The sequence below is a fragment of the Salmo trutta genome, chromosome 4 (assembly GCF_901001165.1).
Source record: "Salmo trutta chromosome 4, fSalTru1.1, whole genome shotgun sequence".
Taxonomy (NCBI): domain Eukaryota; kingdom Metazoa; phylum Chordata; class Actinopteri; order Salmoniformes; family Salmonidae; genus Salmo; species Salmo trutta.
The window spans coordinates 59,186,381-59,202,116 of NC_042960.1; the positions used below are offsets into that span (position 1 = coordinate 59,186,381).

The 15,736-nt window shown below is 43.4% G+C and overlaps 1 protein-coding gene across 4 annotated transcripts in view; it reads right to left on the reverse strand.

The window, feature by feature from the left end:
- pot1 (protection of telomeres 1 homolog) overlaps window positions 1–15,736 on the reverse strand; it is a 47,456-nt gene that overhangs the window by 11,585 nt on the left and 20,135 nt on the right. For all 4 annotated transcript variants that reach the window (XM_029751548.1, XM_029751547.1, XM_029751546.1 and 1 more), the window contains 6 exons: window positions 14,439–14,546; window positions 14,265–14,333; window positions 13,768–13,894; window positions 9,209–9,339; window positions 7,169–7,462; window positions 6,184–6,339 (listed from right to left, as the gene is read on the reverse strand). In XM_029751548.1, coding sequence (XP_029607408.1) covers window positions 6,184–6,339; window positions 7,169–7,462; window positions 9,209–9,339; window positions 13,768–13,894; window positions 14,265–14,333; window positions 14,439–14,546 — 885 coding nt within the window. The remainder of the gene's footprint in view (window positions 1–6,183; window positions 6,340–7,168; window positions 7,463–9,208; window positions 9,340–13,767; window positions 13,895–14,264; window positions 14,334–14,438; window positions 14,547–15,736) is intronic.

A 15,736-nucleotide genomic window follows, 5' to 3' on the forward strand; every position in this document is an offset into this window, starting at 1 on the left:
CATCGCCGAAGTCGAGGATCGGTAGGATGGTCAGTTTTACGAGGGTATGTTTGGCAGCATGAGTGAAGGATGCTTTGTTGCGAAATAGGAAGCCGATTCCAGATATAATTTTGGATTGGAGACGCTTAATATGAGTCTGGAAGGAGAGTTTACAGTCTAACCAGACACCTAGAATATGTGAACAACTACAAATACCTAAGTCAGAACGATCTAGAGTAGTGATGCTGGACGGGCGGGCAGGTGCGGGCAGCGATCGGTTGAAGATCATGCATTTAGTTTTACTTGCATTTAAAAGCAGTTGGAGGCCACGGAAGGAGAGTTGTATGGCATTGAAGCTCGTTTGGAGGTTAGTTAACACAGTGTCCAAAGAAGGGCCAGAGGTATACAGAATGGTGTCGTCTGCGTAGAGGTGGATCAGAGAATCAACAGCAGCACGAGCGACATCATTGATGTATACAGAGAAGAGTCGGCCCGAGAATTGAACCCTGTGGCACCCCCATAGAGACTGCCAGAGGTCCGGACAACAGGGCCTCCGATTCGACTCACTGAACTCTATCTGAGAAGTAGTTGGTGAACCAGGCGAGGCAGTCATTTGAGAAACCAAGGCTGTTGAGTCTGCCGATAAGAATGTGGTGATTGACAGAGTCGAAAGCCTTGGCTAGGTCGATGAATACAGCTGCACAGTATTGTCTCTTATCGATGGCAGTTATGATATCGTTTAGGACCTTGACCGTGGCTGAGGTGCACCCATGACCAGCTCTGAAACCAGATTGCATATCGGAGAAGGTACGGTGGGATTCGAAATGGTTGGTAATCTGTTTGTTAACTTGGCTTTCGAAGACAGAAAGGCAGGGTAGGATAGATATAGGTCTGTAGCAGTTTGGGTCTAGATTGTCTCCCCCTTTGAAGATGGGGATGACCACGGCAGCTTTCCAATCTTTGGGAATCTCAGACGATATGAAAGAGGTTGAACAGGCTAGTAATAGGGGTTTGCAACAATTTCGGCAGATCATTTTAGAAAGAGAGGGTCCAGATTGTCTAGCACGGCTGATTTGTAGGGGTCCAGATTTTGCAGCTCTTTCAGAACAGGAAGGAGAAATGGGGGAGGCTTGGGCGAGTTGCTGTGGGGGGTGCAGGGCTGTTGACCAGGGTAGGGGTAGCCAGGTGGAAAGCATGGCCTGCCATAGAAAAATGCTTATTGAAATGTTCAATTATAGTGGATTTATCAGTGGTGACAGTGTTTCCTAGCCTCAGTGCAGTGTGCAGCTGGGAGGAGGTGCTCTTATTCTCCATGGACTTTAGTGTCCCAGAACTTTTTTGAGTTTGTGCTACAGGATGCAAACTTCTGTTTGAAAAAGCTAACCTTAGCTTTCCTTACTGCCTGTGTATATTGGTTCCTAACTAACCTGAAACGTTGCATATCACAGGGGCTATGCGATGCTAATGCAGCACGCCACAGGATGTTGTTGTGCTGGTCAAGGGCAGTCAGGTCTGGAGTGCACCAAGGGCTATATCTGTTCCTGGCGCATTTTTTTTTTGAATGGGGCATGCTTATTTAAGATGGTGAGGGAGGCACTTTTAAAGAATAACCAGGCATCCTCTACTGACGGGATGAGTTCAATATTCTTTTTTCTAGATTTTTTTGTTGTTATTCTGTCTCACTGTTCAAATAAACCTACCATTAAAATGATAGACTGATCATTTCTTTGTCAGTGGGCAAACGTACAAAATCAGCAGGGGATCAAATACTTTTTCCCCCTCACTGTAACGATGATCATTATGGCCAAACAGTTCTATTTTTGTTTCATCAGACCAGAGGACATTTCTCCAAAAAGTACGACCTTTGTCCCCATGTGCAGTTGCAAACCGTAGTCTGACTTTATATGGCAGTTTTGGAGCAGTGGCTTCTTCCTTGCTGAGCGTCCTTTCAGGTTATGTCGATACAGGACTCGTTTTACTGTGGATATAGATACTTTTGTACCCGTTTCCTCCAGCATCTTCACAAGGTCCTTTGCTGTTGTTCTGGGATTGATTTGCACTTTTCGCACCAAAGTACATGCATCTCTAGGAGACAGAACGCGTCTCCTTCCTGAGCGGTATGACTGCTGCGTGGTCCCATGGTGTTTATACTTGCATACTATTGTTTGTACAGATGAATGTGGTACCTTTAGGTGTTTGGAAATTGCTCCCAAGGATGAACCAGACTTGTGGAGGTCTACAATTTTTTTTCTGAGGTCTTGGCTGATTTCTTTAGATTTTCCCATGATGTCAAGCAAAGAGGCACTGAGTTTGAAGGTAGGCCTTGAAATACATCCACAGGTACACCTCCAATTGACTCAAATGATGTCAATTAGCCTATCAGAAGCTTCTAAAGCCATGACATCATTTTCTGGAATTTTCCAAGCTGTTTAAAGGCACAGTCAACGTAGTGTATGTAAACTTCTGACCCACTGGAATTGTGATACAGTGAAATAATCTGTCTGTAAACAATTGTTGGAAAAATGACTTGTGTCATGCACAAAGTAGATGTCGTAACCGACTTGCCAAAACTATAGTTTGTTAACAAGACATTTGTGGAGTGGTTGAAAAACGAGTTTTAATGACTCCAACCTAAGTTTATGTAAACTTCCGACTTCAACTGTATATCTAGGTTTTGCATGTGGAGGAATTGTACCAAGACAGTTGCGGTTTCAGCAGAAAGGGAAATTGGGAGATCCAGAGGTGAACATTAGTACAGTGTTTGGGTTAACATCTGTGTGAAAGTTTGTGCTGAGAAAGAGAGAAAGGGACATGATGACAAACAGATTTTTTTTTCTTTTTAGATTTTTTTTTTTTTTTTAACTTGGCAAGTCAGTTAAGAATTTGTTCCTATTTACAATGACGGCCTACATCGGCCAAACCCGACGCTGGGCCAATTGTGCCCAGCCCTATGGGATTCCCAATCACGGTCAGTTGTGATACAGCCTCGATAAAGATAAATGAAAGGAGATTCAGGAGAAAACTTAAGAAATGACAGAGGGATAGATGGAAAGGGACAAAGGGAATGTTAGAAAAGAGGAAAGAGGAAACAGATGCAAAGGGATTGGACAAGTGCAGTAAGAGGGAGAGAAAAAGAGAGAGAAGAGAGAGTGGAACAGACCATGCCGGATAATACCATGTCATTTTCAGGTCTGACACGGCATGCTCTCTTTCTGGTCTAAAGACGTAGAAAGATACAGCTGGATTTGCATGATCCCACAGTATCATGACTTTGTGGTCAATGTCATTCGACCCTTACCAGCGGATTAGTGAAGCTGGGGATCCAATCTGTCCTGCACTTCAGACAAAGCACAAAAGATCAGCCAGTCCTCTGCATGCATAACTCAATGTACTGTAAATGTTGAAAAGTGGGTGACACGTATATGAAACCAGATACCCCCGTGCATATGGTCTACAATGCATAAGAAGTAGAGTGATGACGTAGCAGTTGTGTGCTCTATGATGAATGCGTAAGGGTCAATAAGAGTGTGTGTTAACAGCGCCATTGAAAGCTACAGGCCCCATGTTGTCTCACTGTGTAGTCATATCTGTTTGAGTGTGTGGAGAACAGAATGTGGTATCCAGACCGCAACTGAAAGCACCCTGCTGTTTTAGCAGTGGCGAGTGTGTGTGTGTGTGTGTGTGTGTGTGTGTGTATGTGTGTGTCAGAGACACCATGTTGTGAGGGTGACCACAGGGAAACCATGACGGAGGCGGATCGATTGGGCACTTTTCCTTCTCCTCCCCTCCCAATTCCCCGACTCTTTCTCATTTTCCGTTATCCTAATAACCTCCTTTCTTCTCTAACTAGCCGTCTTCACAAAAGCCGGCTCTGCCAATTTCACACACTATTACTGACGATTCGCCAGAGGCGATTGATAAATGGGGAAATATTTCTATTCACACTCATCTGCCCTGAAAAAGCTTTATTTAGGAGGGTGAATTGATTGATAAGCATTAAATGACTCCTGTCAAATAAATCCTCTTTCGTTTAAGAGGCTATGATATTAAATACTGTATTCCACCTAATCAGAGTAAGTCTGAAATAACTAAATCAAAAAAAGTGTGGAGGATAACATCTTGTTTTGACCTTTTTTTTCTCCCAGTTACAACCAAAAGACTGAAATTCAAAATTGTGGAACTTTTTAATCATGTATCCACATAGGATTTGTTTGTGCATGTGTGTATCAAATGAACGTTTATTGGTTGCAAACACAGTTTAGCAGATGTTTTAGCAGGTGCAGCTAAATTCTTGTGTGTGTAGCATAGGTCATCTCTCTGCTGTCACACGGTAATGTTTATCCATGATGAGGGACAGTTAGGCCAGTGGACAGCAGTGATGAGTGGTTCACCACAATACATAACAGATACATAATCCCTGTTCTGTATCACAGAAGCAGGTAGCCTAGCGGTTAAGAGCGTTGGTGCAGTAACCGAAAGGTCGCTGGTTTGAATCCCCGAGTGAGAGAAAAAAAATGGTCAATGAGCCCTTGAGCAAGGCACTTAACCCTAATTGCTCCTGTAAGTCACCCTGGATAAGAGCTTCTGCTAAATGACCAAAAAATGTAAATCAAAATAATACATGCACAATAAGCACACAGTGAGAATAATGCAAAATATGATTTAGTGAAGTATTATTGTAACAGAAGAACTGTTAATTGAAAGTGCCATTTAACAACTCATACAATGGAACACCATAAGCACTAGGTGAAAACCACATCCAAGAAAGAGCTGAACAGTGATGAAGAACGGTCAGACGGACTGCATTGAGGAAACACACAGTAATCATGATGGTGCAAAACAAAACAAAATGGAAAACAATGGAGCAGAGGAAAAAGACTGAAGGAATGCAGACAGAGAACATGACAGGAGTGAGGAAATCAACCAAAAAGGAGAATGAGAAAGACAGGAATTAAGAAAAGAAAGCAGATCTTCAGATTGATCAGGAGACGAATGAGACCTGAGAGTGATGAAGAATGGACAGATACTGATGATAGTGACGGAGTTGAAATGAATGGCGATCTCCAGACGGAGGGAGGGAGAACGAGTGATCTGAGAGGCCAGCAGGCAAACCTAATGTTGAGGTAAGACAAGACATTATAACAGGGACTCCGACACCAAAATCTATGTCAAATGTAAACCAACTCCATGATACAAATTCATGTTAGATTGGAGTTATCATTGACTTTTAAGCTTGTGATACTGTACATACTTGTACAAAAATGTAGGTCGACCTGTATTCTACAGAGTTTGGCAAAATGGGTAGTTTGCACAGTTTGGTAAAAGCAGAATATTGTTTTCCTTTGTGATAGAAGGGTTTTGTCTTATTATCCTTAATAAAATAGCACAATGTGAAACCGCTTCTTCTTAATCAAGAGAACATTGACTGTAGCTACACATAACACAACATGTTACTCAATGCATTGGTCTAGGCTAGGGGTTGTTGATGGAGATGACCCCGATGAGTCCTACAGATGACCCCGATGAGTCCTACAGACGAGAGGTTGAGTGTGTGACGACAGGCCACCCTGGTGACAAGAGGAATCTTGTCGGAGTGGGTTAACAAATTATGCAATCACGCAACCATATGCTAATAGCGCCCATCTCCACTGATAAGGATGATCGCTAAGGCAGAGGATCAAAGCTTTGCTGCTTCTGTCAAGCAGAAAGACAGAATTATACATTCAGGAAGGGTGGAGAAGGAGAGAGTAAGAAATGGAACGTGTGAGAAAGCGATGCATATTGTAGCATTTTAAATATTCATAGCTATTATTGTCAGCAGGGGAAATGAGGGGGAAGAAAGTAAAACAGATTTGCCTGAGGCGCTGCAAAAAGCAAAGAACTCAAGAGTTTGTGTTTTGAAGGAGAACACAGTGAACTATTAGAAGACGAGAGAGAGAGAAACTGCGTCATTGAATTAGGGCACGACGCAGCAGAAACAGCCCGTGGCAAAACCTTCAGGTGTTGATGTAGTGACAGGGCACTAATGCTTTATTATTTTTTTACCTTCCCTCCCGATCTCTGTGTTATCACACAGCTATGTATCCTACCGTCACGGACTGGTAGGCCTGTATTTCAAAGTCAAACCATTGGATTGACAATGAGCACAAAGTACCTGATGTGGTTTTCCGTCCCACATTGCTGAGCAAGTCTGTGACCTCTCACCTTAAACTGCCGGGCGACCTCTACATGGTTGTCGTAGACCAAGACGTTGGCTGTGAGGTTTGCCATGTCCTTGGACAACGTGGGACTTCCTTCAAGAGTGTTAGGCTCCACAAATACATCCAGCAGAGGGTGAGGGCACTTTGATCCATCCCAAACCTGGAGAAAGAAAAAGGTTGATCATTTTTTACTTACACAGAGGGAGAGAGAAAGAGTGAACAAGACGGAGAGCCAAAAACTGAAGAGGAAGACAACACAACAACTACAAAACAAGTCAACGACTCAAGTTGTCAACTGCCATACAAAATGTCTACGTGTAAAAAATTCAAGAATGCACTACAAAGTGAGAACAAATAAAAAGGAGGGCATCACAAGATGTCCCCCCAGGCACTAGTAATCTTTTGTCACGTTGTCATCCCAACACAGGAGGGTCATGGGCCTCCAGTTCTGTGGTTTATCACCGCGTCATTACCCACAATAAGGATCTTATGTAAACATACATGACTATTATTAAACTGAGTGGAGTCACATCCCAATGAGGACAAATTCCCTGAGGGTTGACACGGTTCCTACCTCATAATGAGTATGTTCTTTGGCATAAAGTGTCAACACTCACAACCGCATCATTGCACTAAGCCCTTGTCTTTTTACGTCCTCATATACATTTCAAACTGTATAAGCAGGGAGATGAAGTGCTCGCAGATATAAGTAGAAAAGAAAAAACGTCTTCCGCGCCTTTGCCACAAACTGTTAAGAGGGACGCTCAAAGACATACACTAGCCTAAATCAGAAAAGCTTTTCTCATCATTATGCTTTTGCTAAATGTCAAACCTTTTATTCACTGTACACCAAGGTAGCCATCCGATGACCAAAATATTTTCCACTGGATTTCCAGAGTTTCCTAGCTACCTGATTCAATACAATAAAACAAACTGACAGGTCCAGACAGTCGCTAAAGAAGTGGAAAAAGGTTAGTCATGGTGGTTACCTTCAACAGGGTGCAGCTGCTGTCCACAGGGGCTTTAGCCAGCAGTTGGCAGGTCAGGTCAAAGTAAGTCTTGGGCTGTACTGCCGACAGGGGTACACAGGGCTCGGCAGGAACCAGCGACTGGTTGGCCGCCCATGTGCGCAGGGCCTCCACGACCTGGCAGTCTTCCTCCCCAAATTTGAAGGACCCGCTGGAGGTACGAGGGACAACGGGACTGCCTACCATTCCATCAAAGGTGACCACGGAGAAACCATGGCTGGTCAAAAGGCTAATGGCTCCATTAAAAAGCTGGGTCTGAGTGAGAAAGAGATTTGAGCTTTTTGACTGGATAATCTCAAACATTCCAGCAAGGTTCACATCCTAAATATCAGTTCATTTCAAATTACAATAAGGTCAGAATCAATCTTGGGCAAGTCCACAGTAAGAGTGATGCTGAGACTAAGATTTTTCACTTTAAAATAATGTCAAACAAAAACCAATGATTGCAAAGTTAAACAAACCATCCAACTCTATGCACAAGGATGACCTTTCCTAATTTCCACAGAAAATTTTACAGATGCAAGGTTTGGTAACAGAATGACGGCACCAACTGCACAAACCGTTATTCTGTTACCAAACGTTGCATCTGCACTGCTCTTCAAGTAAATGTGTTTTAGTAAACTGTTCAGTTAAAGTAGTTCTTGTGGCCTCCCGAGTGGCACAGGGGTCTAACATGCAGACCACACAATTTACACATACCCACACTGCTCGCTCACGTGCACCAACAAGTGTCTGCGTTGCCATGCTCTAAAATAGAATATAAGTCAGTTCTATTTGTGACACTGAACACCTCGCAAGTCCTGCCTCTCCCATCTCCTCATTGGTTTATAGAAGCATATACCCACGTGCCATCTCCTCATTGGTTATACCCACGTGGGTGATTGAAAGATGAACTGAGGTCGGTCGGTCAGTCAGTCAGTTGTGGTGATACACCTTATTATAAAAGTTAGATGTCAATCGCCATATAAAAGGTCCAAAAAAAGAAAAAGCCTGGAAGGAGGAGAGATGACTAGAAATGATTCGGGTTGACCGTTTTATGTGTGGATTAATTGTTGGAGTATAGGACCTTGTGCATTTCAGGTAAAATAACAACTCAACGTTTATATCCCAGGACAAATTTGCTAGCAACAGCAATCTAGCTAAATAGGACAAATTAGCTAGCAACTGCAAGCTAGCTAGCTAAATTGCCGTGAATGTTTAATGCTTTTCAACCTGTCCCCAAAATAATATAATTGGTTCAGAGTTTGTTTTGATATTTCAACCTGCGTGTCGTGATCGCGTTTGGTGTGGGGGGACAAAATCAATTTGAGCATGGTGGCGCGTGCGTCCGGTTTGGGCATGGTGTAAGGCACTGCATCGCAGTGCTTGAGTCATCACTATAGACCTGGGTTCGATCCCAGGCTATGTAACAGCTGGCCGTGACCGAGAGACCCATGAGGCGGCGCACAATTGGCCCAGCGTCTTCCGGGTTAGGGGAGGGTTTGCCGGGCGCCTGCAAGCTGACTATGGTCGCCAGATGGGCTGGTGTTTCTTCCCGACACATTGGTGTGGCTGTCTTCCGGGTTAAGCAAGCAGTGCGGCTAGCCAGGGTCATGTTTCAGATGACGCATGGCTCTCAACCTTCGCCTCTCCCGAGTCTGTAGGGGAGTTGCAGCGATGGGACAAGACTGTAACTACCAATTGGATATCACGAAAAAGGGGTAAAAGTGCAACAAAAAGTAGTCCTTATGGTTTGTTTAACTTTGCAATCATTGGTTCTTGTTTGGCATACAATTTTAAAAAGTGAAAAATCTGATTCTCAGCATCACTCATTTACATTTTAGTCATTTAGCAGACGGTCTTATCCAGAGCAACTTATAGGAGCAATTAGGGTTAAATGCCTTGTTTAAGGGTACATTGACAAATTGTTCACCTAGTCAGCTCAGGGATTCGAACCAGCGACCTTCCGGTTGCTGGCGCAAAGCTCTTAACTGATAGGCTACCTGCTGATCACACATTTACCTTGACTCTGTGTAGGCGTATGATGTCTCCCATTTTGAAGATTTTAGGGTGTTCCTCGAGCTTGTCACAAAAGATGGTACAGCCCACTTTTTTATTTGATTGGTCTGTAATCTTCAGTGTGGAGCAGTAATCTATGGGGGATAGAAATCGGGACCATTGTCAGATCAGATTCCAGATATGGCCTATGGTCTGCTGAATACTGAGACAGGCCCTAGTATACACATCTCATTGCAATATGATTTGAGACAGCCCAAAATGGTTGCTTACTTTAAACATACTTTGACCGCAGCTTTCAAAAGGCAAGGTTCTCAACCTTCTTATGCTCCCAACAAAAGCCCTTCTAATGCAGTGTTTCTCAACTCTGGTCCGTGAATACCCTCAACGGTACACCTTTATTTTAGAGCCCAGACAATCACACCTGATTAAACTAGTCATCAAACCCTTGACTACTTGAATCAAGTGTGTTTATTTGGGTCTACAACAATGTGTACTTTTGGGGTACTCGAGGATTAGAATCCTGAGAAACATTGCTCTATTGGAAGTGATTTGGCTCATTTAAATTAGTCTGTGAGTACAAGGGCCATTGAATGCTGCAATACAGGCCCACCCACAAAGACAATTTGATTGTAGAGCTGGAATGCGGTTTACTGCAAAGCAGCACACAACAGTACACAATGTAAGAAATACAATGTGGTGCATCGCCGTCAAATCTGCAGCAACTGCGTGATGCCATCACGTCTCCATGTGGAACATGTCCGACTTGTAGAATCAATGCCCAAAAGAATTCAGGCTGTTCTGGCGGTAAAGGGGGGTCCGACCCGGTACTAGATGGGTGTACCTAATAAACTGTATATAATAACATTAGATTCCTAGGCCGAGGGGTGGTAAGGGGTCATCTGGCTAACACCTAACTCTGTGTTCTCTTCGCTGTATAGTCAAGTGGTTGGCGTCAACCAGGCTAGGTAAGGGGCTCATCCATCTGCCACCCCACCAGTGTCTCAACTGATGGATTCCCTTAATATCTCCCTTCTGCTGCCACTAGGATTCAGTAGCATGACAATACATGGTCAGTTAATGCTGTACTACTAACATTTATTTATTCATTCATTACTCAATCCAGTTTGGCTTAAGGGGGAAGTCTTTGTTTGAGGCTCCCACAAACAAAAAGGACCCCAAGTTACACTGTTAGCAGGTTTTGCGAGACGCACAAGAAAATGTGAATTGGAAAGCCATGGACGTATTACTGTCATTCAATATTGAGCTCTTTCTTTCATTACGGTACTTCCCGAGACAAGAGGGGTTCAGAGATAACTACTAACCGACTGTCCCCTCAGGTCAAAAACAAGGCATAAATGGCTTGGCTCGTAAACGTCGTGCTCCTCGAAGCATATCAAGTCAGTGGGGCTTGCCATGTAAACGCCTTCTGAAAATAAGCAGAGCAAAGCCCTGACCACATAAGAATAATAATTTTGTAAGGTACTTCCACATTAAAATGGTAAATGTTACAAGTTGGATCACACACAAACAGATTACAGCTTTGCAAAGCATTAACACATGCTTTGCTCAGGCCCCATTTTACCATATTAAGACTATACTAAAGCAATAAGGCCCGAGGGGGTGTGGTATATGGCCAATATACCATGGGTAAGGGTTGTTCTTATGTACAACGCAACGCGGAGCCCTTAGCCATGGTATATTGACCATATACCTCAAACCCCCGAGGTGCCTTATTGCTATTATAAAGTGGTTACCAACATAATTAGAGCAGTAAAAATAAATGTTTGTCATACTTGTGGTACAGTGCCTTGCAAAAGTATTCATCCCCCTTTGCATTTTTCCTATTTTGTTTCATTACAACCTGTAATTTAAATGGATTTTTATTTTTATTTCATGTAATGGACATACACAAAATAGTCCAAATTGGTGAAGTGAACTGAAAAAAAATCCTTGTTTCAAAAATTTCAAAAAAAGTGTTGCGTGCATATGTATTCACCCCCTTTGCTATGAAGTCCCTAAATAAGATCTGGTGCAAGCAATTACCTTCAGAAGTCACATAATTTGTAAAAAAAAAAGTCCACCTGTGTCCAATATAAGTGTCACATGATCTGTCACATGATGATCTCATGATCTCAGATCATTACACAGCGCACCATTAAATCCATTATAAAAAAATGGAAAGAATATGGCACCACAGCAAACCTGCCAAGAGGGCCACCCACCAAAACTCACAGACCAGGCAAGGACGGCATTAATCAGAGGCAACAAAGAGAACAAAGATAACACTGAAGGAGCTGCAAAGCTCCACAGCGGAGATTGGAGTATCTGTCCATAGGACCACTTTAAGCCGTACACTCCACCACAGAGCTGGGCTTTACGGAAGTGGCCAGAAAAAAGCCATTGCTTAAAGAAAAAAATAAGCAAACACGTTTGGTGTTTGCCAAAAAGCATGTGGGAGACTCCCCAAACATATGGAAGAAGGTACTCTGGTCAGATTAGACTAAAATGTTGCTTTTTGGCCATCGAGGAAAATGCTATGTCTGGCGCAAACCCAACACCTCTCATAACCCGGAGAACACCCTGAGAACAGTGAAGCATGGTGGTGGCAGCATCATGCTATGGGGATGTTTTTCCCATCGGCAGGGAATGGGAAACTGGTCAGCATTGAAGGAATGATGGATGGCACTAAATACTGGGAATTTCTTGAGGGAAACCTGTTTCAGTCTTACAGAGATTTGAGACTGGGACGGAGGATCACCTTCCAGCAGGACAATGACCCTAAGCATACTGCTAAAGCAACACTCGACTGGTTTAAGGGGAAACATTTAAATGTCTTGTAATGACCTCGTCAAAGCCCAGACCTCAATCCAATTGAGAATCTGTGCTATGATTTAAAGATTGCTGTACACCAGCGGAATCCATCCAACTTGAAGGAGCTGGAGCAGTTTTAGAGACATACCCCAAGAGACTTGCAGCTGTAATTGCTGCAAAAGGTGTCTTTACAAAGTATTGACTTTGGGGGGGGGGGGGGGGGGGGGAATAGTTATGCACGCTCAAGTTCTGTTTTGTTGTTTGTTTCACAATAAAACATATTTTGCATCTTCAAAGTGGTAGGTCTGTTGTTTAAATCAAATGGTACAACCCCCCCAAAAATCTATTTTAATTCCAGGTTGTAAGGAAACAAAATAGGAAAAATGCCATGGGGGGAGGTGAATACTTTCGCAAGCCACTGTATACCACGGCTGTCAGCCAGTCAGCATTCAGGGCTCGAACCACCCTGTTTATAATTGCTTTTTTGCCATTTGCATCACAGGCACTTGCATTCAAAATGGATCTTTCATGCAGAGTAATCCCTCCAGACACAATAAAGAACCAACTTCTCCATTCTGGGCCACTGATTCAATTGGACAAGATGGCCCAGCACATTGTACAGTACATCAAAATCAAGTCAGATATCTACAGGGTTGGTTGAGTGGGATGAGGATTGATTTTTTACCACTTTATGTCAGCTTGCATGACAAAATCTAATGCTCGATCAATGCTTAGGGTGTGTTAAGGCAGAGATTAACCGCACGAGGACTCAGTGACTGTGGTTTAATACAGGGTGCTGTAATTTACCTTGTAATTTTTACAATGTGTTTGCATTGTACAATTTAAAAAAGTCATTGGTTTGGAATAGTAGCAATAAAGAGCAGACACTGTAAATGTTGAGTATCCGGTTGTTCTGTTCTGGAGATTATAGGACAACCATAACAAAACCATTGATGATAAAAGAGTTGGAGAAGCTGGAGATGAGGAATATTAGGTGGATATGAGAGGGGGAGAGAAGGAGAAGAAAAGAGGAGAAAAGGAAGAGAGGAGAAGGAGAGGAGAACAAGAAAGGAGTCAGAGAATAGGTGCTATGAGGACAGGCTAGGACAGAGTATGTTCGTATAACAGCAAAAGAGCGAGGTTCCCTTACCTCGGACAACCGCTCTGTGTGCCCTTCTGCGCTTTCTACAGTGAGGTTTTTTTCTTCTGTGTGAACAAACCTCGCCACACTGCCTGACTCCCGGCAAGGGCAGACCAGTTAAAAAGGCAGTCGCAGCACTTCCAAGTCAAAGGTCGCGAGTCGAAGGGCTAAGCAACACCGCAAGGACTCATATGTACCCTGTGATGTTGGGTGCTTAGAGAGGGTGCAGAGAGAGGTCCTCTTTTTCCCATTGCCAGCCTCCACCTCACCTCCCCCGCCCGCCAAACCCTACACCTCTACAAATGCTTGTTTAATGAGATCACAGTACAGTAACCCCCACCCAACCTACCCTGGATGACACCACCTAGACACACCAACAAACCCCTTATTATCTCGCAGCAGGTCAGGGGGTCCAGTAGTCATAGCAACCAGCCTGTTGGTTGAATATGGACTTCAAAGTGCTTTGCTGAGTAGGAAGTGTGTCCTTTTCTGCCTGTAGAGTATCTTAGCACAGAGCCAACACCTTGAACTGAGCTCAACATGGGGCTGGTGGAATATCACCATATTTGTCTATACCATGTTAGTGCATTTGCAGGGCAGGTTGACCTACCTGTCCCCTTGGTTCGGAATGGCTGCTTGAAGAAGGTGACCACAGCGTAGACATTCACCACTACCCCAGGCGTCAGGTCGCTCAGTGGGACGTAGGTGTACTTAACCACCTTCGCTGCCTTAGTGACCTGAAGACAAACACTACTGCATTACCATTCAGGATCAGACAACAATTTAAGTAAAGAGAGAATGTCTATTTGTAAATGACTTCAGAGAGAACAACAGTCAGTTGTAAAGACTGGATATGGTCAGTCTCTAAATTGATCGAGTGGACAGAGTAAAATTGTTTTGGGATCAGTAAGAGTGATTTAAGTGGAAGGGCCATAGGCCAGCTGTTTTACATGTATTCAGTATCAAAAAGATCCTGCAAAACATGGCACACGCAGGTTCACATTGGGATAAACATCTGATGACATGACATTTTCAGACAGGCACAATACGGCATCTGACAGCCTCCATAAAACTAAGGCTTTTGAGCCAATGAGTTCACAGACTGACCTCAGTGCTGGCTGGAGAGGTTCTTTTGCGGGATACAGATGCTCTCGAGCTTACAGTAGATGGCCACACCTAGGACACAGAGAAAAAGATTTCAGAAAACTAAGGGCACATTTTATTAAACCCTCCCTTTAATTAACAACCAACGTAGGAACTCCTCCCTGAATCTGTACTCACATACATCCAGGCATCATCTCCAGCTAGCTGCAGGTTACAGGCATGGAGCTTGTCTTTTTGAGCTGTGGGAGAATTGCCCACAGTGAAGCCAGTCACCAGCAGCGTGTCCTGGGGGAACAAACGGATGCAACAGAGACAGAGAGAGCTATGTGGTGTGGTGAGAAAGTGAGAGGCGAGATAACACTGCCCCCCCCCCCCCCAATTAAAATAAATAATAATAAACGATGTAAAATAGCATTGACTTATATTAAACCTATCTGGGATACTTGGGATGTCCCTAACCTAACTCTTACCCTAACCTTAACCAACCATTTAAAACTGAATGGGGTAGGGAAGTCACAAGGATAGCACAGACTGTTTAATATAGCAGATGTTGTGGTAAGAAATACAGGGTTGTGAGTAATATGCTACACTCAAAATAGAGATAAGCCAGTTGTATTTTGCTTGGGGAGCAGTGTGTGACTGCCCTCCAAATGGTTTAACAGTGTTCTCTGACATAACTCATACAGCAGACAAAGGGAAGGAAGAGATACAAAGTAATCATGTTACAGTGGATTAAACAAACCATTGTTTGACAGAGTACTCTACAGCCATGATAGCCAATCCCTTTTCATCTGCTCAGAATGTGATGATTCTTCTCCTCTCAGGGGTGTTCTGAGACAATAGGTCAGACATGTCTAACACTGGTGCATCACTCAGCTCATTCAACTTTGTCAGTGCATTGGTCTTAAACGACATGGATGCCTGAATCCTATCATTGGTTTTGAGTGTCATTTTAATCAAGGTTAATAAAAAGATTTGCTGATCAGTCACCACCGTTAGAGAGCATGTCAACACTGCTACAGAGAGAGCATGTAGGACGTCAACACAATTACAGACTAGAGGACTTAAACAACCAAAATGTTTTTGCACTTAACAAGAGTCTGTCTGATCCCCAGACTCTGAATAGCATCCCTAAGATCAAACTGTTGACTTAATCTACTTCAATGTAGACGATAATTGCGTAAGAACTCGCTCCACAAGGAAGACGCTCTCTCTCATTGGGAGTGTTGCAATTTTGCTCACAATGATCAGCAGCTAACGCAAAAATCATCTCTTTTGAAGATTATACCACTCCTCAAAGCAATATGGGACTGAGGATAAGCATGCAGTTACAATATGGGACTGAGGATAAGCATGCAGTTACAATATGGGACTGAGGATAAGCATGCAGTTACAATATGGAACTGAGGATAAGCATGCAGTTACAATATGGAACTGAGGATAAGCATGCAGTTACAATATGGAACTGAGGATAA